At 32.8% G+C, this 24952-nt stretch overlaps 1 protein-coding gene and 1 long non-coding RNA gene across 2 annotated transcripts; one reads left to right on the top strand and one right to left on the bottom strand.

The window, feature by feature from the left end:
- The first annotated feature begins 4677 nt into the window (after nt 1–4677).
- On the top strand, nt 4678–7432 carry LOC142606077 (uncharacterized). The gene is made up of 4 exons (XM_075777480.1): nt 4678–5282; nt 6294–6625; nt 6750–7214; nt 7395–7432. The coding sequence occupies exons 1-4, from the start codon at nt 4678–4680 to the stop codon at nt 7430–7432; spliced, it is 1440 nt and encodes a 479-aa protein (XP_075633595.1).
- Nucleotides 7433–12976: 5544 nt separating this feature from the next.
- On the bottom strand, nt 12977–14576 carry LOC142607928 (uncharacterized). Its single transcript, XR_012839398.1, has 2 exons — nt 14328–14576; nt 12977–13389 (listed from the first exon to the last, which is right to left on the bottom strand). It is a non-coding gene; the product is annotated as an uncharacterized LOC142607928 (long non-coding RNA).
- Nucleotides 14577–24952: the final 10376 nt, after the last annotated feature.

Below are 24952 nucleotides of genomic sequence, written 5' to 3' on the forward strand. Positions count from 1 at the left end.
CAAGCAACCACTTAACTGTTGTTGTGAACTTTTTTTCTTCGCCCTACGGGGCCATTTAAAAAAAAGGAAAAAAAGAAAAAAAAGAAAAGACGTTGTGAACCTTTAGAAGTTTTGAGGGTATATTTTTTAACGGCAAGATGAAACCGATGCTTTGATGCCTAATTAGGAACTAGCTCGCTATACAAGATTTTTTTTTTTTTTTTTTTTAAGAAAAGTAATTTTAGTACAACGTATTTTATAAACTTTACTATAATAAGACATGGCAATAAGGGTCAGAATTTTCTAACCCGACCTGAAAAATACATGATCTAAACCTGTTTTTTTGACCCGAAACAAAAACAAGTTAACCCGTGACCTGATTCGATTTTTTGCGAGTCAACTCAACCCAACCCAAATAACCCGTGACCTGACCCGTTAAACAATTAAAACTATTGTCATTTTAATTGTCAAATGACATGACAATAGTTAGCTTCAGTGCTTGCCTTGCTAATTGCCATGAGACAAGCTGACAAGACAACACGTTACACTTAGAGTCTGTTTGGATAGAACTTATTGTTGAAAACTGAAAACACTGTACAAAAATAATTTTTTAATATGTAAAAATTATTGTTCATCCCAAAAAGTACTGTTCATTGGCCTAAAATTACTGTTCATGGCCAATGAACAGTGACATATGCGCATGATAAAAAAAAAAAAAAAAAAAAAGGGCTGAACGTGGACGTACTGTGCTATCTAAACGCATTCTTACTGACTACTTACTTACACAAGGCAAGGGCCAAGGCTGTCAAGACTCAAGAGTCAAGACAACCATTAAAAAAAAAAAAAAAAAAACCGAATTCAGTTGAGCTGTAGTCCATTCCATTGTCCAAAGCCAAAGCAAAGGCACAAACAAATGAATAATGCACAAACGGCCTCTGCCCTTCTACTTTTTCCCAGTTCCTCTACTCTTTCTCAGTTTCTCTTGCGCCTCCGGCCTCTGCCATTTTTCACACTTTTTTTTAGTTTCACACAAAGCAGTCAAAGATTAAGGTGTCATTCTTATAATATATTTACTTATTCTTCTTTATTTAATATGTTATGTTTTTTTTTAAATATTTTTTTGTTTAGTTTATCTTTCTAAGTAATCTAACTTTACTATTATTTTAAATGCAACTAGAACACGCGCACTTAAGAAGACCGATAACTTGCTACTTTGCTGACTTATTTTATTTGTTTTAAGATTTATCTATTTTTGAAGATGTAAACTTGTAATTATATGCATTTTGACAGTTAACTATTAACATTGAAGATTTTTTCCATCATGAATTTATGACTATAAATAATTTTTGTCATGCTCAAAACTATCAGAATTGGAAGGATATTAACAAGTGACATTAAGTGCAATTCATTTGCTTAATTAATTTTATTCATTCTCTCTAAACATGTTGTCATTGATTTGTTTTTGTAATTGAAAAAAAAAACTTGTTTGAAAAATACGGGTAAACCTGACCCGACCCGCAACCCAATTGACCCGTTTAAAAATGACCCATTTTGACCCGCGACCCGTTTGACCCGCAAACCCGATCCGACCCGACCCGCCCGTTTTGCCACGTCTCTATAATTAGTGACAGATTATAAGTAGTAAAGAAAAAATAATGAGTCCATGTAATCTATACATATATAAAATAATTTGTGAAACTGAAAGAAACTCAAATTAGAATTCTAAATTAGAGATTTCTCAAAAAAGAATTCTAAATTAGAGTTCTAATTTTACGCCATATGTCCTAAATTATTTATTCTTAAAGAGTTTTATTTCTTAATTTTAGAATCAAATATAAGACCACATCATAAATATTCACCTAAGTGAGTTATTAAGTATAAAAACCAAAGAGTCCAGGATAAATGAATTGTAAAAAAAAAAAAAAAGTGCTTCACAATAAATAAGTAAAATATGAACAATTTACATTTTATACCTAATAATATCCTTATAATTTTTTTAAAGACTTAACAAAATATAAAAATGGTTGTATTTAGATTATATATATATATATATATATATATAGGAATTATATTATACATTTTATATTCTTATTGTATACCTTTAAGTGTATCTGTGCATATGCATGATGTTATAAACTAGTGGTAAAGGTAATAGACAAAGCACTAGCATTGGGTATGCGAAATTCTAAATTTTTAGCATTTAACAAACCAAAGATTAAAAAATCCCTTTCATTGGATGTTTCAATTTTCAAATGCCAAGTCGACTTGTATTTTTTCACCTCTTTTTTAAAATTATTTTTAAAAAAACCACACATTTGCTGCTTGGTAAGTCATACAACAAATTTATTTGGTGTAAAATACATTATTTTGAATTCACCACCCATATCACGAAATAGCTTAGCTCAACAAATTGATATTTGTTCAACAATTATAAAATTATACAAATAACAAAATTGCTAACCAAAACAAAATAGCACAAATACAAAGGAGTTTAGTCTACAATTTGAAAATCTAATTAAAACAAACACACAAGTTTCACTTCTACACAATATCAATATCCCAAAATAGAGAACGAAATTACAAATGCCTTAATGAATAGTTAATTTGACAAAAAATAAAAACATATAAGAGATTTAAAATTTTGAAAACTAATTTCATAATCTAATAGTTGTGTTTAATTTTAGATGTGTTGTGGTTGACACTCTATTTCAATTTGGGAGTATAGATCAAAATTTGATTATTTACTTATTTATACATGGTTTCTTTTATGAATATCATATCATTGTTACTAAACATACACTCTAGGAACACATCATCTTTTATTTTGAAAATCTATTTATTTTGGCTATGGATTGTTAAAAAATAGTCCTAAGTATCCATAATTTAAGTCATTTCATTGATATACTTCAGATTTACTTTTTTCACACTTATAAATACTTCTCAAACATGTTTATAATTTCAAATATATGTTTTTTTACTCTACTGTGACCGGATTATTTTAGCATTTACTTTGTTATTTGACATTTAAAGTTTTTTTTACTAATCATGTTATTCAAGTGAGAAGAAGTCAAAATCCTTCATCTTTTAGATTCTCTTGCATACAACTAGATAAAGGTCTCAATTGTTTTCTTTAGGCCATTATATTTGAATGATGTTAAAAAAATTGATGTCTTTTTCTAAAAAAAAAGTGGCAATAACATTATATTTGTTAATTGAGCTTGAGTTTTGCATTATAAAACCAAAACAAACAAGTAGACCAACCTTGTCTTAATTTAATTTATTTTTTTACAAAAAAAAAAAAGTTTTAAAATATGGACTGGGTTAACCTAAAAAATGGGTCAAATCACAAGTCACCCGTTTTTACTTTGGGTCAAAAAATTTAGGTTTGGGTCAAGTATTTTCCCATAAGTTTGAGTCAGGTTGCTGGGTCCCATCCTGTTTTCCACGTTTGGATCATATCACTTGTCTTCTCTCTCTCTCTCTCTCTCTCTCTCTCTCACACACACACACACACACACACAAAGACTCTCTTCTCATTGTCTCTCTCCCTTTCTCTAACTTGAATTCTCTTAGATTGGCAATGACATTTATAAAGAAGTTGATTGGCAATGACATTAAGGCGTTGAAATCAAAGGTTTTTGCATTGGCATAGTGCTTTTATAATGGTGGTGCTATCGCTTTTTGGTGGTTTGCAAGTTGTTGATTCTTATATTAAGCAAATCACAGCACTTGGTTATAGGTTTTTGGTGTTTTTGAGTTGTGGATTTTTGCATTAAGTGAATTGTAGCAATCAAGTTGGAGGCGGGGCAGCAAGGTTTTTGGATTAAGTGAATTGCATCAATTGAGTTGTGGGCTTTTGGTGTTTTTGCAAGATGTGGATTTTTTTTTTTAATCTTGATTTGCATAAATCTGGTGGGTTGCGAACTTGTGATGATGGTGGGTTATTGGGGGTGGTAAGGGGTTATTTTTAATAAAAAATAATAAAAAATAGAATATAGGTGCTATTTTAGGTTATTTTAATGGGTGATATGTTAAAGTAAGAGATAAGATGTATGGTGTATTTTTAGAACATCCAACGCTAATTCTCTAAGTGAATTGATTCCAAGAAATTTGGTTATCGATTAGGGTACTCGTGGAGCTTTTGATATATTCCTTTAGGGGTGGGGGAGCTTAGATTGGCAAAGCTTACATCTCCCTAAGGATAGCCAAATTTTCACCTTATCAATGCCAAGTGGTCACTTAGGTTGGGCTGATTTGTCAAGTTAGCACTATACTCTTTAGTTATTATAAAAATATTAATGTTATATAAGCAACACTTTTACAACAAATCTGAGGTAACAAAGTGTTACGAGTTATAATTTAGGCCCACTATTGACATAATTTTTTACCCAACAATAATAGTTTGCCATCTAAGATTTATTGTGAAAAATATTATGAAAGTATTGTGGATTTAGCATTTCTCGTAAAATTTATTTATTTTTAGATTGTCATAAAATATATCCTATTACTAATTTTGTCTCACTTCACAATAATTTTCTTACTTTTAGGATCATTGTAGATAAAGGAGTTGTAAGAGATAAGTTAAGCCTTAAAATAGTAAGACATTTCAGTAAACTATGATAAACCCAAATCCATGAATGAATGAGACTATTATAAAAATTAGTCAATGATTCAATATCAAATGGTTCAAACAAAAAAATGGCAATCCCAGTGAGGCCATTACTCCTTCAACTCCTCCTCCTCACCCTGCTCTTAATCTCAATCCATCAATCACACCCAGCCATTGCATCCACATTCCATCTCCCACTTTCCAAATATCCTCACTCACTATCAGTCACTGACTTCGGAGCCATTGGCGACGGACTCCACTATGACACAGCTGCCATCCAATCTGCCATCAAAGCCTGCCATGCCTCCCACCACACGCAATGTCACGTCACCTTCCCTCCTGGAACCTACCTCACCAAAACCCTGTTCCTCAAATCAGGCGTTGTATTGGACATCAAAGAAAACGCAACATTGCTGGGCAGTACAAAAATGGAGGACTACCCAAAAGAATCGCGGGAATGGTACGTGGTGGTGGCGGAGAACGCGAGTGATGTGGGGATTACCGGCGGAGGCGTGGTGGATGGACATGGTTTGGGTTTTGTGAAGAGGTTTAATATGAGGAAGAATGTGATGGTGAGTTGGAACACCACTGGAGCTTGTTTAGGAGATGAGTGTAGACCCAGGCTTGTTGGTTTCATTGATTGTAAGAATGTTAGGGTTTGGAATATCACACTCACAGAGCCTGCTTATTGGTGGTGCGTAAACACTTACGCTATACCCTTATTATACTTTAGCATTCCCTCTTCCTTTTAATGATTTTGTTGTTGTTCAAAGTTAGCTATTCTTCTAGGATTGGTAATTTATACGTATCGTATGGTGGAAGATGTGATGTTTGTTGCATTTGTATCCTCTGACTTTTCAATATATCTTCCACTGCCCACATTGATTTTGTACTTCTTGTGTGTATTCTTTCTATACATTTTTGAGTTAATATATATTTGTTCATAGATAAAATAGCATTTCAACCTGAGAAATTGATATATATATATATATATATATATATATATATATATAAATAAATAAATAAATTTAACGAGATTTTTTAATTTAGATATTGATTTGGGGGGTATTGCAAAATAATCTCAAATAATAGGGCTGATTGTACTTGTACAAATTTATGGTTTAGGGTGAATATTACAAATGACCTCTCATAGTTTAAGGTAACACTTTACCTTTAGTTTTCCTTCATATTATGAATGTATGCCTTCATGTAGAGTCCCTTAATCAAACATGTATACATACAACTTTAATGGTGTGTGTGTATATAGATATATAGATAGTTGTTTATTGTCTAGTTGTGAATAAATTCCCTTTTAAATAATTTTTTGTTACAAAATGTATAATGGGAAACTATAATAAAGTTTTTTTTTTTCTCCCTCTCTTTTAAATAGTAGAGATTTGTACTTACCTAAAAGAAAAAAGAAAAAATTTGATATTTCTATTAGTGTATTACTGCGATAATTATAGATATAGAAAAACTATTCCAAAACAAATGAAGTGTTTCTTCATTTTCATTTTCTTATTCAAATTGAACCCTTTATAGTTAGCACAATGCACAAAAGTTAGCACTTGCAAAAAAATAATCAATTTGGTGCAAACAGTTATGATCCTCTCCAAGTAAAATAGACTCACATCACATAAACTTGTCAATTGCTATATTTTTATATTGTAAAACTCTAATTTATAGCCATGTATCTTATGAACAGCTTGCACATAGTACGGTGTGAAAACACATCAATTCATGATGTTTCGATTTATGGAAACTTCAACACACCTAACAATGATGGGATTGATATTGAGGATTCAAATAATACAGTCATTACAAGGTGTCACATCGATACAGGAGATGATGCGATATGTCCAAAGACATACACTAGCCCCCTTCATAACTTGATTGTGACAAACTGTTGGATTCGAACAAAATCTTCAGCAATCAAACTTGGTAGTGCTAGTTCATTTGATTTCAAGGGTCTAATTTTTGACAATATCACAATTGTACAGTCTCATAGAGGGTTGGGATTTCAAATACGTGATGGAGGTAACACTCATCTTGCTTTTCTTTTTTTATTGAGGATTTTTCTTGAATGATTGGAAAATTAAGCCCAATTTTGCTTTTAGACATTTTTTTTTCTTAATAAAAAATAAGCATTTACCTTGTGCAGGAAATGTAAGTGACATTACCTTCTCAAACATAAACATAAGCACAAGATACTATGATCCTTCATGGTGGGGAAGAGCGGAGCCTATATATGTGACAACATGCCCAAGAGACTCTAGTGCAAAGGAGGGTTCAATCTCAAATGTTGTTTTTATTAACATCACTGCAAATTCTGAAAATGGTGTATTCTTATCAGGTTCTAAACATGGGTTACTAAACAATTTGAGATTCATAAATGTGAACCTGACTTATAGAAGATGGACAAATTATTCTGGTGGATTAATAGATTACAGACCAGGATGTCAGGGACTTGTTAATCACAGCATTGCTGGGATCATCATGGAACACATTGAAGGTTTGGAGGTTGAAAATGTTGACATGAGATGGTCTGATCACCAATCAGGACGCTGGAACAATCCTCTTGATTTCAAGCCTTCAACTATAAATAATATTTCTATGTTTAATTTTCGTTCAAGTTTGTACTAAAAACTATTCGCTAACTTGTGCAATGCACAGTATTATATAACATAAATGTGTCAAATTTATATTGATTTTGATGTCAAAGTAAAAAATAAAATTATTATTCTCTTAATAACTGAAATGATATTCCATTCCTAAATAACATCAATTTACCTCGATAGAGAGGCAGAAACTCTAGAAGTTGAAGCCCGCCAAGCTCTCTTGTAATCTTGTGTTGTTTTTGTACCTCCCTGCGGTGTTTTTCTCATTCTTTGTCGATTAGCCATCAATTAGATGAAACTTTTAAACTAAAAAAGAATTGGTTGGAGTTTGTTATGGCATTGGCTAAATCAAACATTTCAATTAGATGTTAGGACCAACAAAAATAGAAATTGAAAGGAAATAAAGAGCCCCAAATATCAAAAACAAAAGACAATCAAGATAATTTAGTCATTCTAAAAAATACAATTTAATATCATGTCTAGTAGAAATAATTAGTATTGGTTTGAAACATCCAATATAGTACGAATAATAACTAATTCAATGATTATTCATAAAAGCAAACACCAATAAGTTGATTCTATATATGGTGACAATATTGGAATTTAGTATCACCTCCTTGATTTTTCAAAACATGATTAGAATTTGAAATTGATATAAGGAGAGGATAATGAAAAGATATTGAAAACTTAATTAAGATTAATTCAATCTTTCAAACACACCTATTGAATTCTACAAAATGGGATAAAATATTTTAAATTCAAATACTAAACGTGTTCACTTTTAATTATGATTTCCTACAGCATAATGAACACAAAAGATTGATTTCGTAAACAGAAGTAGTGACTCACCACCAAATTTAGGAAGTCCATCTTCTTGCTTCATGCTTCTTGTTTTTAAATTTTAAATTATAAAGTTCTACAATAAAAGATCATGTGTGAAATTTGTATTGGATAAAATACAATAAATCAAAGTACTAAACCTGATGTTTAGGCTCTGTTAGATAAAACGTTCCCAACTGTTGAATATGAGTAGTCACAATACTGCTCTTTAACTTAGTTTGCTCTCTCTCTCTTTGCTGATTGCCACCAATCCAAAAACCACAACAAAAAAAAAAAAACCCTATATAGGAACACTCCTGCATATGCAATTCTCTTCAAAAAAGAAAAGAAAAGAAAAGAAAAGCAATCTATATATCAATTCCAAGAAATACTAAACAAATAATTCCAAGAAAATAAGAGGGAGTGGAAAATCAACCTTCATCAAGGAGTGGGCCACAAATATACTAATGAGGTTTTAATATTTGTGTTGGTGCTGTAAAGGGAGGTTTGTATGCAAGAAAGAAAAAAAAATCAGGGTTTATGTTTGTGTTGATGCCGTACAAGGTTCTTATGCAAGAAATGAAGAAATCCTAATGATTTTTTTAAAATAAAACTTTTTAAAAAATATTAATGAGGTGTAAATTTGTTGAAATTTTTGTTATAGAATTTTAGTTGAAGTAGAATTTTTGAGCTCTTGAAACATATATCTAATAGAGTTTTACTTAAACTAAACTGTTGTAACACTTGATAAGATAATTACACGTTGAAGAGAAATAATAAATATATAAGATATAAAACCTAAAATAAAAAGAAAAAGAACATAGTGATGACGTGGAAAATTGTGAGAGTTTCAGAGGTTTTGATTTTATATATATACTAGTCCCTAACCCGTGCTATGCACGGGAACTTACCTATTTGTGAAGTAGATTAAAATAGTTTTATAAATTTTTTAAGAAACTACATCATTGCATGATTTGCTCTTGTGTAACTTCAATTTATGTTACAATTTGATGAAGAAACCATTGTTTGAACTTACAATAGCTTACAAAAAATTTCTTAGATAGTTTCAGATACAACAAAACAAAATCTCAAAAATTAAGATATTAAAACTTTTGAAAGACCAAAGTATATTAGAGAATCAAATGATTTACTGCTTAGAAATTATTGAAACAAAACAAAATATATATGACTAAATAATAGAGAAATATAAGAAAATGATGAGTTACATTCAAAAGAATAATTTCCATTATTGCAAACTTTTTTATCTTGTAAAAAACGGCTAGAGAGAGTTTGGTGGTTCATGTACGAAAATTACCTTTTAAAAAATACATGAAAAATCATGAAATAATTTTTTTAATAAAATAGAGGAGAAGAAAATAACATAAAAATAGCTCATACCTCTACTCAAGTTAAAAAAAATATTGAGGTTTGCTTTAGTGTTCATGATCAACCTCGCAAATTTAGAGATAAATTATCAATGTTTGAGTTTAAGTTAAAGTTTGACTTATTAGAGAGATAGAGTTTCACTCCTTATTAAGTTTGGATTAAACAAAAATAATTTTGTTTTAAAAAAATGATAATGATGCATTTGAGTTTTAGTTGAATTTGTTATGGAGATAGAGTTTTATTCCTTGTTAAGTTTGGAATAAACAAAAATAATTTTAATTAAATAATATAATAATTTTATTTAAATATTGTGCTAACGTGAAAAATTGTGAGAGTTTCAAAGGTTTCGGTTATATATAAATAGATGACTAGTATTATGCCCGTGCGAGGCACAGCTTGATAAAAATATTTTGATAATATAATTAAATTGAATAAAAATTAAAATGAAAAAAAAAAAAGTTACATGGAAGATGTATATTATGTAAGTTCAAGTTTGGCATTTTTTTTTCAAAAACAAATATTTTAAAAACTATGGCAAATTGTAAAAATAGTATAACAATTATTAATGAAATCTGTGTGTGTGTGTAAAAGATAAAAACAAAAAAAATTTAAAAATCTAAAAAATAATTGAATTTTGTATATTTGTCCTTATATATAATATATCTAATTACAATGATCAATAAAAAAATTTATAATTTTTTTAATAATTCCTATTTATTTATGAAGAGGGGATCATCCTAAAAGAATTAATTCAAAATTTAAGATCAAAAAATAAATTGTACTTGTACACTTAAAAGAAATTTAATTTTTATTTCTTATTTTAATATTTAAATAATTTGTTTTAGTTTTGATTTTATTCAAATGGTTATAAGTTATATCACACATTCTAACTTAATAATAAATAAAAATATAATACCATAACTTAATGTAACATTTTAACTTACTAACAAATAAATATAACACCCTAACTTAAAGTAAATTTTGTAATTGTATTGTACTTTAGCCTTTAAGAACACATATATAATTTTTTTTTAAACACAAATATTAATATTACACATGAAAAAATGACGAATTCAATAATTGAAACAGTTGAAAAAAAAAATTAAGCCAAAATCTCAATTCATTAGTGACAAAATATCCAAATTTTTTAACTTAAAAAAAAAATGAAAACGGAGTTAAGTAAAGATAAACTTACATAGGAATTTTGACTAATGGATATAAGAACATTTTTAGATCATTCTTTTTCTCTCGTATCCAATTTCATGTTTAATGGCAAATGTTGCTTTTAATTAAAGAAGATAGATTACATGGAACAAAGCAACAAACAAAAACCATAACAAATTAAATCCCTGTACAATAAAATATTAATGTCAACAACAAATAATCATGTGATAAGAAAATAAAAAATAGAAATATATTGCTTGCTATATTGACATCTAAAAAAAAATACTAAAAGGTACGATTAAACATAAAATTTCAGTCTATCTATAAAAATTATTGATAAAAATCATATAATATATAATAAAAAGGCAACAAATACACAAAATCTATTCAATTTGATGGGAAAAAAAAAATACCTGCAAGGTTGTAGGTAGGGTAGAGAGGAGAAGGGAAGAATATAGTAAATAATTGTAAGGTACGTGGTAGAAAGAATAATATACTAAAAAAATGTGTGTATATATAGAGAGAATTTCAGGTTGTGAAGAAAATGATATGAACAAAAAGAAGGAGTTTAGGTGAAACCCAAGTACTTAAATTTTTTTAACTTTATTATTAGGAAAAAGATTACATAAGATGCAAATTTATCCACAAAAAAGAAGAAGAAACATAGTAAAAAAAAAGTATTTTTGATTTATGTATTTTTTTTTTAAATCTATCTTTTTCTTTCACATTTTTTTTTCTCTCCTTTTTATTTAAATTCTATCCTTTTATATATATAGGTAATTCTATCATATTAATTTTAGGCTTTGTTGATAATATTTTAGATAGACACAGTAGGGTCAATGGGCCCAGGAATATGTATTGGGCTAGAGGCCCAATCCGAGGAAATTAAAATGGTCCGAGAATGGGGGAATATCAATCCAAGAGGTAGTGTTGGTCGATAAAGAGGCAAAGACTAATTAAGGTCATCCCGGAAGGTGGTCCGAGGAGGAGTCCGTCCAAGGCCAAATAAAGCCGAGGTAGGAAAGTGTTGCCCGACGTTCAAAAGCGATGTTCTAGGAGATCCTGTAAGTAAGTGTATGCATGGTGGATGTACAAGATAGAAAGAAGGGCTATGAAATATCCAAGATAAAGCTGCTACCACCGCATTAAATGCTTTGCAGCTAAACCTCTGGCCGCATTAATGGGCGAATTGATGTTTGAGCATCAAAGTTTAGCCTTACAGCTATTACCAAAGATTTCAAGGAGGGGCTAATGAGACAAGTATCCAAACCAGTAATTTGATCCCTACGTGGAGGATGTAGAGAGGAAGAAAGATGATATAAAAGGGGTAGAAGACATTCCGGAAAAAGGGGATCGGAGAGAAAATACTGTAGATTGAATATTTTTTGCAATCTTCCTTTAAAGAAGAAAGAAGGGTAAGATCTAGCTCCTCGGCTTGAGTCCGAGGACGGTTTTTCATCATATAAACTTGTCAATCACTATTGTTTTATGATCTAGAGCCAGAACCATTGTTAACTAAGCTCACAAATAACTAGATTTAGAACCCAATCTCTACAAATTTATTGTATTGGGCTCTTTCGGCCTATACCCCTCTAATATTGGGCTTAAGTGCAAATTGTGACCTTATAGACACAAATGTAGTTATAGATGTAAATCAAATATTGCTTTCTTTTGTTACTTGATTATTAGGAAAAAGATGACATAAAATGCATATTTATCCAAAAAAAAAAAGGAACTTAAAAAAATTAACAAAAATGAACGCATGTTGATACGCAATAGTATTCAATTCTATCTTTTCTTTTCTTTTTTTAATTCTATCTTATTTGCTTTATTTTATGTATTTTTTATTTATTGAAATTCTGTCCTTTTTTTTTTAGGTAATTCTATCCTATTCATTTTAGGCTTTGCTGATAATATTTTAGATAGACCAACTAACTAAATTTAATCTCTTTTTGAAATTTTAGAAAATACTTACTGTAGGTTGCATGTTTTGTTTAAACACTTATTGCCGTTTTATCTAAAGAAATTAATAAGAACAAATATATTGTAAAAAATAAGGATTAGATGAAAATTTTGGATTGTAATCAAATCAATATTTTTATTAACTTGGAAATTATAGGAGAAGAAAATTTGTATATATATTTTTTCTTAAAATTTAAAAATCTTTAAAAAAAAAAATTACAATTTAGTAAAGCCACTTGACCAACCATGGCTTCTAAATTCAACTTTTATTATATAGTAGATTAATCGCTAATCTGTGCAATACACGGGATAGTTAAATAATAAAATAATTAATCAACCTCACAGTAAAAGGAAAAGCTAAAGGAATCGATAAGAGGTTGATTTGCCCATCAAGAAAAAATCTTTAAAAAAAAAAAAGAGAGAGAGAGAAAGGGACAACTATCTATAAAGAATTGCAACCATAGGCTCAAAGCTAGAATCCAAATTTAATTTTGCAACAATAAAAACATACAAATTCATATAAATTGTAAATCAGTCTCACTACATGTGTGCCAAGAATTTCAATAAACACTATTGCCACATGGAATTATGCACGCTGTGTCTGATGATTTCTTTGGGCTGCTCACTTTACACATTTTCTCTTTATCAGCAAAGAGAAGTTTTGATTCAGAGAGATGATTCACTGTGAAATATAAGCAGGATGGGTCTATTTCTGGAATGTCAAGGTTCATTAGATCTCTCCCTCCACCACCTGCCACAGTCGTACAATCCCATCTTCACCAGCACTTGCAAGATACTGCCCATCAGGACTAAATTTCATTGCCAAAATTGGACCATCATGCGCCTGGATATCTTGCCTTATGAAAGCATTAAATGATTATAAACCAACTGAAGAAGAATGATACATACATGCTAAGAACTACAGTAATATAGAGAAAAAAAAATGACCATATTTAGCTGGGATATTACAAGCAGAAGAACAGAGTCAAAGGTAAATGCAAAACTCAATTGATATGATCAATATAGGCTAAGAACTACAATTGCATCAGAGTGGTAAAGGTTGTGCATGAGAAAACCAATTCATAGCTATAAATAATTATAGATATAAACATGTTCGGAACTCTATTTTAAAAGAATTCAGCTATAGGAAATTACAAAAGGCTACATATATAATTTGGTCTAAAACATAAGTTATATAACTCAGTTACATATAATTATGCAAGATGGGCAGAGTATTAGATATTATAAATTTGAGGCAGAGATTCGGAGACAGGGTTGAGAGAGACTTGACATATAGCAAGCTTTAATGAATACCTCTATCATTATGCAAAATCAAAAGGCATATTTAGATTTTTGAATGAATAAAAATTATTTAACGATATGTTGTATGTTTTTATTGTTTCTTCATACACAATAGCTATTGATGTAAAATTTTTACCAAGCCTTTAATTTTCACTGATTATAATTTCAGTGAGACATTTTGTCAAACACTTATTGGCCTATACAAAGGATACCAATTCTTAAATCATTCTTTCAACCATTATACCAGAAAAAACATGAGAGAATATTACAGAGAGACTAAGCAAGAAAACTGGTGAGACTCTGTATGTTTTTGAGAACCTGATCCCTGAGTTTTAGTTCAATATATTTTGGTTGGGTTTTGATCAAGATCAAATAGGAAGATCGTCCACATATATATAAAACAGAGAAGAATTGAATAAGATAAGTCAAATTGGATTGCAAGCATATATTATTAAATAGAATAATATAATTAAGAAATTAAAACTCACCTAGAGAGGATACAGATTTTGAACAAAGGGTGCCTATTCATGGTGATGGGGCTGGCCTGTTTTTACAAAAGGATATTGGTACCATTGATTATAAATTAGAGGTCGAGACTTCAGCCAGCAAAGGCTATGAACAGAGAGAGCGATACTGAGAGAAGAGGGATGCTCTGCGTTTAAGCCAAAGAGAAAGGAATGAGGGGCAGCATGAAGAGAGACGAGTAAACCTGCGTGCTGAGTTTGTGTTTGTGTCTAACGGGTTTTGTTCATTTTTAAAGGTAAGTATCGGGTTTTATCAAAAAAAAAACAAGTATTGGGTTTTGAAAATGGTGTTTTTAATTTTATTTTTTAAATATTGTGTTGGGTTGATATGGAAAATTGTGGTGTTGGCAGAGGTTTCAGATTTCTATAACCCATGCTATGCATAGAAATCTATCTATTCGTGAGGTAGACTAAAATAATTTTATAAAATCTTAAATTGATTAAAAAATTACATTATTTCATAATTTGCTCTTGTATGACTTTAATTTGTGTTACAATTTGATGAAGTTGAAGTTTGTGGTGATTATGATTAAGTTGCAGTTTCCTCCATTATCATTTTTCTCCTCAATTGTTCTTTTCAACTTCTCCATCTATTATTGGAAGAACGTCATTTTCCAATATATATGGCCAAAGAATTTATTTATAAATATAGCCACATATTGTTTGGTACCACAAAGTGAATTTCTTAATTTGCATCTCTTGTTGCAGAAGGAATAGAGAGAGACGAGTTCAAGAAAAAGGTCAGCAAATGTGTGAGAAAATCACAAGAAGCAGGCCACCTATGCCTCTTCTCTGCTTGTGGGTGCCAGAGGGGTCTTAAACTATGTTGGGGAGGACTGGACTGGTTCACCAGGAAATGTGTTCGTCCTTGTACCATGCCATTGAAGTTCTCGCGCCTGTTCATTTAGTTCTTTTGTTTTATCTAAGAATGGTCGAAATGTATGACTTGGAACATTTATGTAATTCAAAAATGCTTTGGTTAGTGTTCGATGACAAGCATTCTTGTTCTATACTTAATGTCATCTGCTCGAGTAACTTTGGGATTTTTACTAGGTGTGGACTTCGGTCCGGACCATATTTGGAATGGTTTTTTGTTTGGTTGTGTATGTTTGTCAACATGGCAAAGTCTGTAGACAAACCAGCAAAACTGAGAGGAACCCCTCTCCCTATTATTTGGCTTTTGGAATGCGCTTGTTCCACTGCTGCTTTTCTTTTCCAATCTGTTAACTGTGAGTATACAAACAGTGCATGGTTGGAAGTATAATACGAATGTAGGAATATTAAAACGTTGATATTGATGTCATTCCTAATTCTAAAGACATGAGTGAAATCAGTTGTATATAAAGAGCGACTGGTATCAAAAAAAATACACTGGCTGATGTTAAAATAAAAGTCTATTGGTGTCTTGGTGATCGCACTTTGGTTTCTTTGAAGTTTGAACATCATTTGCAAATTTCACTTTGCACATTGAGTTGAATCTGACTGTGTGGAGTTTGAATCTGGTGTGAGAGGGAAGTGGTGAAGTAGTGAAAGAGGCAGAGGGCTTTTGCAACTCCATTGATTTCAATCTTTGGTTCGGCTGACCGTGAGAAAATGAAGGGGAGAGGTCTGCGATCTGAGTAATTAAAATTGAGACAATAGGAATTATTAAATGGTTAGGTTATAAAAAATTAAAAAGAAAATGGTAAATTTCACTAATTTATCCTAAAATTTGGGCTAATGCTAATTAAGTCCAAAACATTTCAAAACTAACTAACCGGGTTCTTAAACCCAACTTTTTTGTCATTAAACACCGTTTAGTCTGTCAATCATTCTAACCCACTTCTTCTCTCTCATCTTCTCTCGTCATATTTTATCTCATTCTCTCCTTAACCCTAACCTTTGATCCCCAAAACCTCATGGCTACCGCTAGCAAGCCACAACCGCCATGAGCTAGCACCACGGTGGCACTCTCTCTCTCTCTCTCAGAGCCATGGCTAAGCTCCACAAAGCCCACGCCATCATTGATAGCACCTGAGTTCAACAACACCACCATAACTACTGTTCGCTGCCTTCTCCTCCCTATTTCTCTCTAATGCTCTTATTTATTTTTCTCGTTTATTTTCTCCTTTTGCTTATAACTGAAACCCCCTTCCAAGTTTTGTGACGTTAATTTTGTGTAGAAATGAAACTTGTGTGTTTGTTTTGATTTGATTTTCAATTGGTAGACTAGACTTCTTTGTGCTAATGCTATTTTGTTTTGGTTATAATGTTGGGATTTGTATAATTTTATAATTATTGAACAAATATCAATCTTTTGAGTTGGTCTCTTTCTTGACGTTGGTGATGAATACAAAGTAATGCATTTCATGTCAAATAATTTGCTCTACAATTTACCAAATGACAAATACACTTTTTTTTAGGGGAAATTACAGTAAACCCACCTGTGGTTTGACCCTTTTTACTTTACCTACCTGTAATTTAAAACTTAACACTTTGCCCACCTAAATTTCAATCCATTTGTTCTCTGTTACCTACCTCACCCTCAGACGTTAGAAAAACACATTTTTAATAAACATCACAACATAACACGGATAAAAAACACAAACGATTGAAACTTTTCCTCAGGAGCCCTAGAAACATGAAAAACCTTCTTCTGCATCTGATATTGAAATTGTGCTGCAAGAATAAACCTAGACGAGCAATGAGTTGTTCGAGGGACTAAAATCCTAGTAAGAAATCAATCACTATTTGGGTTTTCGAACTATTTTTAATTTGGGCTTGTGGTTGTTTTATAGTTTTTTTAGTAATCAGCCAATGGCCAATGTTACATGTAATGGAATGAGAATATTGGTTGTGTTTGTTAATGTTTATGAAAAATGTGACCACCTGTTATTTGGATTTGTGTTTATTTATGGGCATTTTGTCTGTCGTGATCATTGTATCTCACAGTGGACCGTACGAATCTGTTGGGTTTAAATGTTAGGGTTTGCATGTGCTTATTAGTAAAAAAAAAAAAAGCAAAGCAAAAAATGTGGTCCCTCTGATGTGTATGTTGCATCCCGAAAGCAAAACAGAAACATATAAGTGTTTACCCTTTATGCGTCTATTGTTTACAATTCTTTAATTGTCTATGTGTAAAATGGTAATTTGTTATTGCAAATGGACGATGAGGAAGTGAAATTTGAGGTTCATTATGGGAGTACTTTTTTGTGGAACCCAAGTTTAGAATACTTTGGTGGAAAAGTTGAAATAGTGTATAAGGATCCTGATAGGCTTAGTTATTTTAAAATAGAAGTTATATGTGAGGAATTGGGGATTGATGAACTGTCTAGGGTTCATTATTTAGCTCCTAGGGGCAACTTGGAGCAAGACTTGAGGCTCATAAAAGATGATACAGATGTGGTGTCTATGTGTAAGCTTAATGAGGGAGGGTCAAGAGACACCATCATTCAGTATGTGGAGAGTGGTCATGCTCCACTTACAGTTGAAGTTCTTGAAGGAGTTGGTGGAGGGATAGATGGAGGGTTGGTCAAGGGGGTGGTGCAGGGGCTGCTACAAGGGGTGATGCTAAGTTTGATTGGTTGAATGAAGGTTTGGAATGAGAAGACTTTGCTAATAATATTTTTGGTGAGTCTTCTCCACCTCACAGTGTTCCACCTGAGCCTAACACTATTCCACCTGAGTCTAACACTGTTCCACCTCAACCAACTACCGATACACCTCAACTAAACACTAATACACTTCAACCAAACACAAATTCAACTCTCCTAAGCAATGTTCCACCTCCAAACATAGATTTAGATGAAGAGTGGGTTGAACCAGCTTTAGAGGATGATATTGCAAGTGTGGATGGTTCTGATGATAAGCCAAGGCTTGGCAACCCAGAATTCAACGAGAGGACTGATATGACAAATGTTTAATTGGTAAAAGGGATGAAGTTTCCAAACTCCAAGGTTTTTAGGAAGGCTTTAAGGGAGTATGTGTTCAGCATCACATTAATATCAAGTGAAAATTGAATGAGAAGAAGAAGATTTTTGTACATTATAAGAACAACTGTGGATAAAGGTGTTATGCCTCAATGATGACTGGAGAGTGCACATTTGAGATCAAGACACTTAATCCTGAGTGTACCTGCCCCCTAACATTTCAAAATAGGCAAATTACATCAGCATATGTGGCAAACATGTATTTGGAGGATTTTAGTAAGAATCCTAATTGGGATGTCTTAGGTGTTAAGCACCATGTGATGCAGCAAATTTCAGTTGATATAAGTCTTAGTCAATTGTATAGATCAAGAAAGACAGCTAGTAGTTTGATTACTGGGAATGAAGAGGCTTAGTATGGCCTACTTAGAGATTACGCAAAAATAATAAAGAGGACAATGTAGGAAGCAAGGTGATACTGCAATCAGAGAAGGAAAATGAGAATGCAGAATTAAGTTTAAAAGGATATACATTAGGTTCAATGCTCAGAAAGTTGGGTTTCTAGGTGGTTGTAAACCCTTTGTTGGGCTGGATGGATGCCACTTGAAGGATAGGTTTGGTAGGCAATTATTGTCTACCACTGCCAAGGATGGAAATGACAATATATTCCTAGTGACAATGGTTGTGGTTGGCAAACCAGAGGATCTCAATCTAGTATTCATCAGTGACAAGTAGAAGGTATTATCATCTAACTCATGTTTATGACTTGATTACTTGCTTAATTGAGTACTTACTTGCATATATAGTTGCTTACTTGAATGCTACATGATTACTTGCTGACATTGAATGCTTACTTGCTTGCAATACTCAAGGCCTTCTACCTACAATGGAGACTCTATTCCCAACCGTAGAGCACAGATATTGTGTGAAGTATATATACAATAACTTCAAGGTTAACCATAAGGGCATAAAGTTGAAGAGTGTAATATGGAGGTGTGCTAGCACAACATCCGTCAGGGAATTTGAGAGGGGGATGGAGTATCTTAAGAGTTTGGATGAAGAAGTTTGGAAGTACCTTGTAGATATAGAGCATGCATAGTGGAAGATCCCACTTTTCTCCAAGGGCTTTGACAGATTGTCTGGTAAACAATTTAAATGAGAGTTTTAACTCTATGATTGTAAAGGCTAAAGACAAGCCAATATTATCAATGCTAGAGTGGATCAAAGTTAGGCTTATAAGCAAGCTGTATATAAAGAACATTGGCATAGAAAAGTATGGTGGCAAGTTGTGCCTAAGCATACAAGACAAGTTATAGAAGTTGAAATTAGAGATTAAACACTTCTATGCAATGTCATCTAGGAGGTTTGTGTATGAAGTTGACAATGAGAGGGAGAGGCATGTGGTAGACTTGGTAGGGAGGACATGCAGTTGTAAAGTATGGGACTTGACAGAAATCTCCTGCAAGCATGGAGTTGAAGCCATTTTTGTGAATCGTGAAAAACTAGAGGATTACACCCATCTATGCTACTACAAGGATGCTTATGAGCAGACATACAAGACACCTATGCCTCCCATGCCTAGCCAGTCTGAGTGGATCTCAAGTGGCTAACCTAAGCCTGTTGCACCTACTATCTATAAGCCATCAGGTAGGCCACCCATAAAGAGGAAGAAAGATGTGATGAGCCAAGGAACCCTTCTAGGGTGTCTAAAGCAAACAAGCCAGTAAAGTGTGGAAAATGTCAAAAGGAAGGGCATAATGGAAGGGGATGCAAGGTCAATATCACTGGTGAGACACCATGGGAGAGGAGGAAGGGAGTGCAAAAAGAGAAATCTATAAGTTTTTACAAATTTTTTTTATTATATGCAAAATGCCAATAACTGATATTGTAAACATGCTCATATTTGGTTGCAAGCAAGGGAAAGGCCTTTTACATGCAGAGAAGGATCCTAGACCCCATCTTCATCACAGGTCCAATCCTTATCTCAGACCCAATTTTCATCTCAAACCCCATCCTCATCTCAACCCTTAGCATCATCTCAACCCCTACCAACACATCAGCCTTATACTATGGCCTCATCCAACCAGACAATAGGGTCACAGCCACCAAGTTAGACTCCATGGTCACAACAACCAACTCAGTGGTACTCTTCAGACTTCAAGTATACAGTTAGGAGAGCTCCTTGGTTCTCTTCAAGCTAGCCAACACCACACACCCCTGCAAAAACATGGGACACTAGAGCACCATCATCACAGCCTACAAGACCACCTGCTACCAAAGGAGCTGCTTTGAGAGAAAGGAGTAATGCAAGTAGGATAGATATGCAAAACAAGAGGTGAAAAGGCCTGCTATGGTGGGAAAGGAATGGGCAATAAATGAAGCTTATGTCAAGACAATATTGTTGCCATGGATATGTAGTGTTAGGGCAATATGGTTCTGTGTTAGGGTTATATGTAATTTGTAGACAATGGCAAGGCAAAAAATTGTTGGTTATATATGCTATTAAAATACTATTGGGATTTATTTGTATTTTTGTAAGTTTTGTAAACAATGGCAGGTGCAACTATTTTGGTTATTATTGTACCAAATGCCCTATATTGACTAGTGGTTAATGAAAGACAATATTCAATGCCACCTTAAATGTGTATACAATTTCTCAACTTAATGGCAGGTGTTCTGAATTATTATTTTGGCTAGTTGTTGTCATGTGGTTGATTATTGCACTTGAACATATCAAGTTTTTGTGTGTATGTATTGAATACAACAGAGACTTGATTATGCAGAGTTATGTGTGTATGTATTTAATATAGCAGTCACTTTTGAACACAGCAGGTGTATTTGTTAAATAGCAGGTTTATGTGTGCATTTGTTGTCTTTTCTTGCAAGTTAATAGATGATTGTCATGCACTTTCAACATAAACACTTTACACAATGCACTTTAAAATTTAAACAATTCATTTTCAACTCAATTATCTTTACACAATGCACTTTATGCACAAACAAGTCACAGCATCCAACACAGTTCACAGCATCTAACAAAATAACAAGTCACAAGTTGCCAATTCACTTTAAACAAAAACACCAAAAACATCTAACATAAATAACACTTTATCTTTAAAAAGCTTCTATTATAAAGTGGCTTCAAGCCAACTACATTTAGCATCTTACATAGTTCTATTACAATACAATTGACGACCTGCTTATACATTACAACCCACCAAGCAGATTTAATTTCATCATTCCAACATTCTCACTTGAGCCAAAACATGAAAACAACATAACCAAAACAAAAAGCAAAAAAAAATCATGAAAGAATTAGTGCAATTTTGCACTTTCTCTCTTGCTCTAAAGCTCTCACTACTATCTCCTTGGCTTTAACAAAGAAAGCTCGAAACTTTTTATCCCTCTTAGTGGCTTTTACTGCCCTTTCTTGATTAATTTCTGCCATTTGGGTAGCTTCTGCGGCTATCTGGGTAGCTGTTTTTTCCCTTTCATTTGCAAGTTGCAGCTCACTCCACAATAAATCCAGCTTTTGTTGCACCAAATGGGCAGCTTCATTCCTATGCACACAAATGGAATTATCAATCCAATGAAAGAAATGGCACTTAGGACCAACTTGTTCATAAATTGAATTGAACACACCACATTCCAAACTCACTTGAGACAGCTAGATTAAGTAAAAAACTATACTTACCTTATATCGGCTACAACCCAGAAACCTTCTCCCAAAATTATCCACTGTCAGACTTGTTCTCAGCACACAAGTCTCATATGTACACATATGCGCACTTGAACCTGAGTAATTTCCACTCGAAGAAGACATCGCTTATCAACTTCTACCCAAATTTCCTGTGAATCAAAGTTAGCATCAAAAGTTGAAACCCTAACTCACATAAAGCTAAAATTTCGTACCTAGTGATGATGTATCTTCGAATATTAAATGCCTCAAGACAACCCAAAGTTAGAACCTCGCCCTCACATAAAAGTGTTATTCATCACAATCAGAAGAATCAAAACCCTAGCTCAATAAAAGGGTTTTTTGTGTTTTTAGGGCTCGTAAGAAAAAGTTTCAGTGGTTCGTGCTTTTAATTCGTGTTATGTTCTGATTTGTATTAAAAATGTGTTTTTCTAATGTCTAAGGGTGAGTAACAAAGAGCAAACAAATTGAAGTTCAGGAGAGTAAAGTGTTAAGTTTTAGACCACAAGTAGACAAAGTAAAAACAAGTAAAACCACAAGTGGATCTACTGTAATTTCTCATTTTTATTAATAAAAAAATAGTTTAAAAAATTCGTGTAAAAAAATTTGAGTCAATCTAACTCGATCCATTTCTAACCCACTTAAAATGAAATTTTTTTTTTTTTACCCAAATCCAATTGACCTAACCCAAATCCTACTTGCCCATTTTGCCATGTCTAGTTTCTTGATTGGTACCGTACAATAGAGAAGAATAACAAATTTATCATAAGTTCTAGAAATTTTGCTCAACAAAGAGAGTCAAGATTGTTGTCCCAAAACTTTTCAAAATAATTAACTCACCTAACACTGCACACTTGTTCCATGTAATCTCACTTGTACAGGATTTTTTTTTTTTTTTCAACTTCTACTCCAGTTGTTTCACCCAAGTTTTTAAAAACCGAACCAGACCGGTCAATTCAATCGAGAACCGGACCTTAATCTAGTTCGATTATTGGTTAAAACCAAAAATGAAGGAAAAATCTAACAAACAGTACAAACCGCTAGTTCAACCGGCATAATCGAAAACCGGTACGGTTAAACCGATTTTAGCACTTCATAAATACTTCAGCTGTTGTGTTTTTTAACCCAAAAAAAATTAAAAATTAAAAAGAGATCTTGTTTCAAATTTAAAAATAGAGGTTTTGATTTTGAAAATGCTCACTCAAGTATGAAGTGTTTGTTCGAGGGCCTTTTTTGGTTGCTCGGCCACGTATGGTCCTTTGAAAGGGCGACCTTGCTAGACCCGGGTTCGTTTGGGGAGTTGCGTCCCGGAACTCAACATTGGGCCACGTGGTCTAACGGCTATCGGTGTACTTTTAAGCCTACCAAACCATTAAAGCCAAAGTCTAAGAATCACGATAATGGTTGAATAAATATACATTATGCATTTGACATGATAACTTTGATTAATAGTTGAAATAAAGTAGTATTTATTTAGAAGTAAAGTTATCATGTACTCAATACTGTAAATTTAAAAATAAGGAAGCAAAATCACTTATCTTTGTATGGTATGTAGCCCAGCTGTACAGCTTTTGTGAGTTGATGATATCCCAGCAGAGTGACCCCAGCGGTAGAGAGGCAATTTGCCATGACAACTTCAAGATTTAGGGGGAAAAATAGGTGCAATTGGAGGGAGAGAGAGTATGTCCAGTTGTGTGTAGGGGCTGGTTAAGCTTGCCCCTCTTATCATGCACTTAAATGAGTCTTCCCCTTGACAATGCTCTTTTAGTTGTTGTGAAGTTATGAATAGTGTTGCCTTCCATGAGAAGGGCTTTTGTATGGAGTATTTGTGCCTTCTAAGATAAGGAATTTATATAAGATGGATTTGTGCTTTCCATGAGAAGGGCTTTGATATGAGATCTTGGTGCCTTATAGGAGAAGAGATTTAGCATTAAAAGTTTATGCCTTCCATGAGAAGGGCTTTTATAAGAGAGATAGAGAAAAGTACTGATATGTGTTTATGAGTAGCAAAATAGTAGAATTTTAGAGTAAAAAAGTATTAGAGTGGAGTTTAGAAGAGTGTAGCGTGTTATATGTAATAGTGTAGTAAATGTATATGAGATTGTGTGTGAAAAGTGGAGAAAGAGATGTTTAGAGATATAAATGTTTTGTGGGATGTAGCATTTGTAGTATGTATGATATATGGAAGTATGAGAGATATGGTGGTTAAAGATAGTAAAAATATGAGATTATAACCGTTATAGAAATTGTAGAGATTGCTTTCCAAGAGGAAAGGCTTTGTAAGTGAAGAGTATAGAGATGTGTTTAGGTATTTGGAGATAGGAGCAGTAAGATATGTGTATTTTCTGAATATGGAAAGTGAGAAAATGAGTATAAGAGGGGTAATAGTGTTGCAGTGTGTTTAGCAATGTTGCTGGAATTTACTGCTGGGCTTTTCTGCTGGTATGTATTGCTGGGATTTTCTGCTGGATTATGGATGAGGGCTTATGAAGGCATTTATGAGCTAAGGGCTGAAGAGTTTAGTTCTTGATTTTGAAACTAAAAACTCAGAACTTCTTTAAGAGCTTGAGAAGACAATTAAAGGGAGAGAGAATAGAAAGCTTGTGAAAGAGTTGCTCTTCTCCCTTTGTCTCCCCTTAAAGTGTTGATGAGGGGTCCTATTTAGCTGAGTTTAAAGGAGTATTTTCGCAGATAATCTCAGCCAAAATTTGCCTCAAATAGCAATGAATCTTCAGAAAATCCATCTTAAGATTTGGGCAAAAAAATGTATGTTTAGGTTCAAGGTGTTCTTGCTATTTCGGGTAAGAGCTGCTGGGGAAAAAGCTACAAAAAAGGAAGGTATTTTGGCAAGAAAAAGATAGTTACTTTAGTTGGTTTTGATTTTAGCCAAATGTGGAAAAAAAAAAGTAATGCTCAGGCTACTGGTCAGCTGTTATATCTGTTCTGAAAAAGCTGTCCCAGTTGTCAGGAAAAGCTGTCCCAGTTGT

Source organism: Castanea sativa, chromosome 8, assembly GCF_040712315.1.
Source record: "Castanea sativa cultivar Marrone di Chiusa Pesio chromosome 8, ASM4071231v1".
Taxonomy (NCBI): Eukaryota; Viridiplantae; Streptophyta; class Magnoliopsida; order Fagales; family Fagaceae; genus Castanea; species Castanea sativa.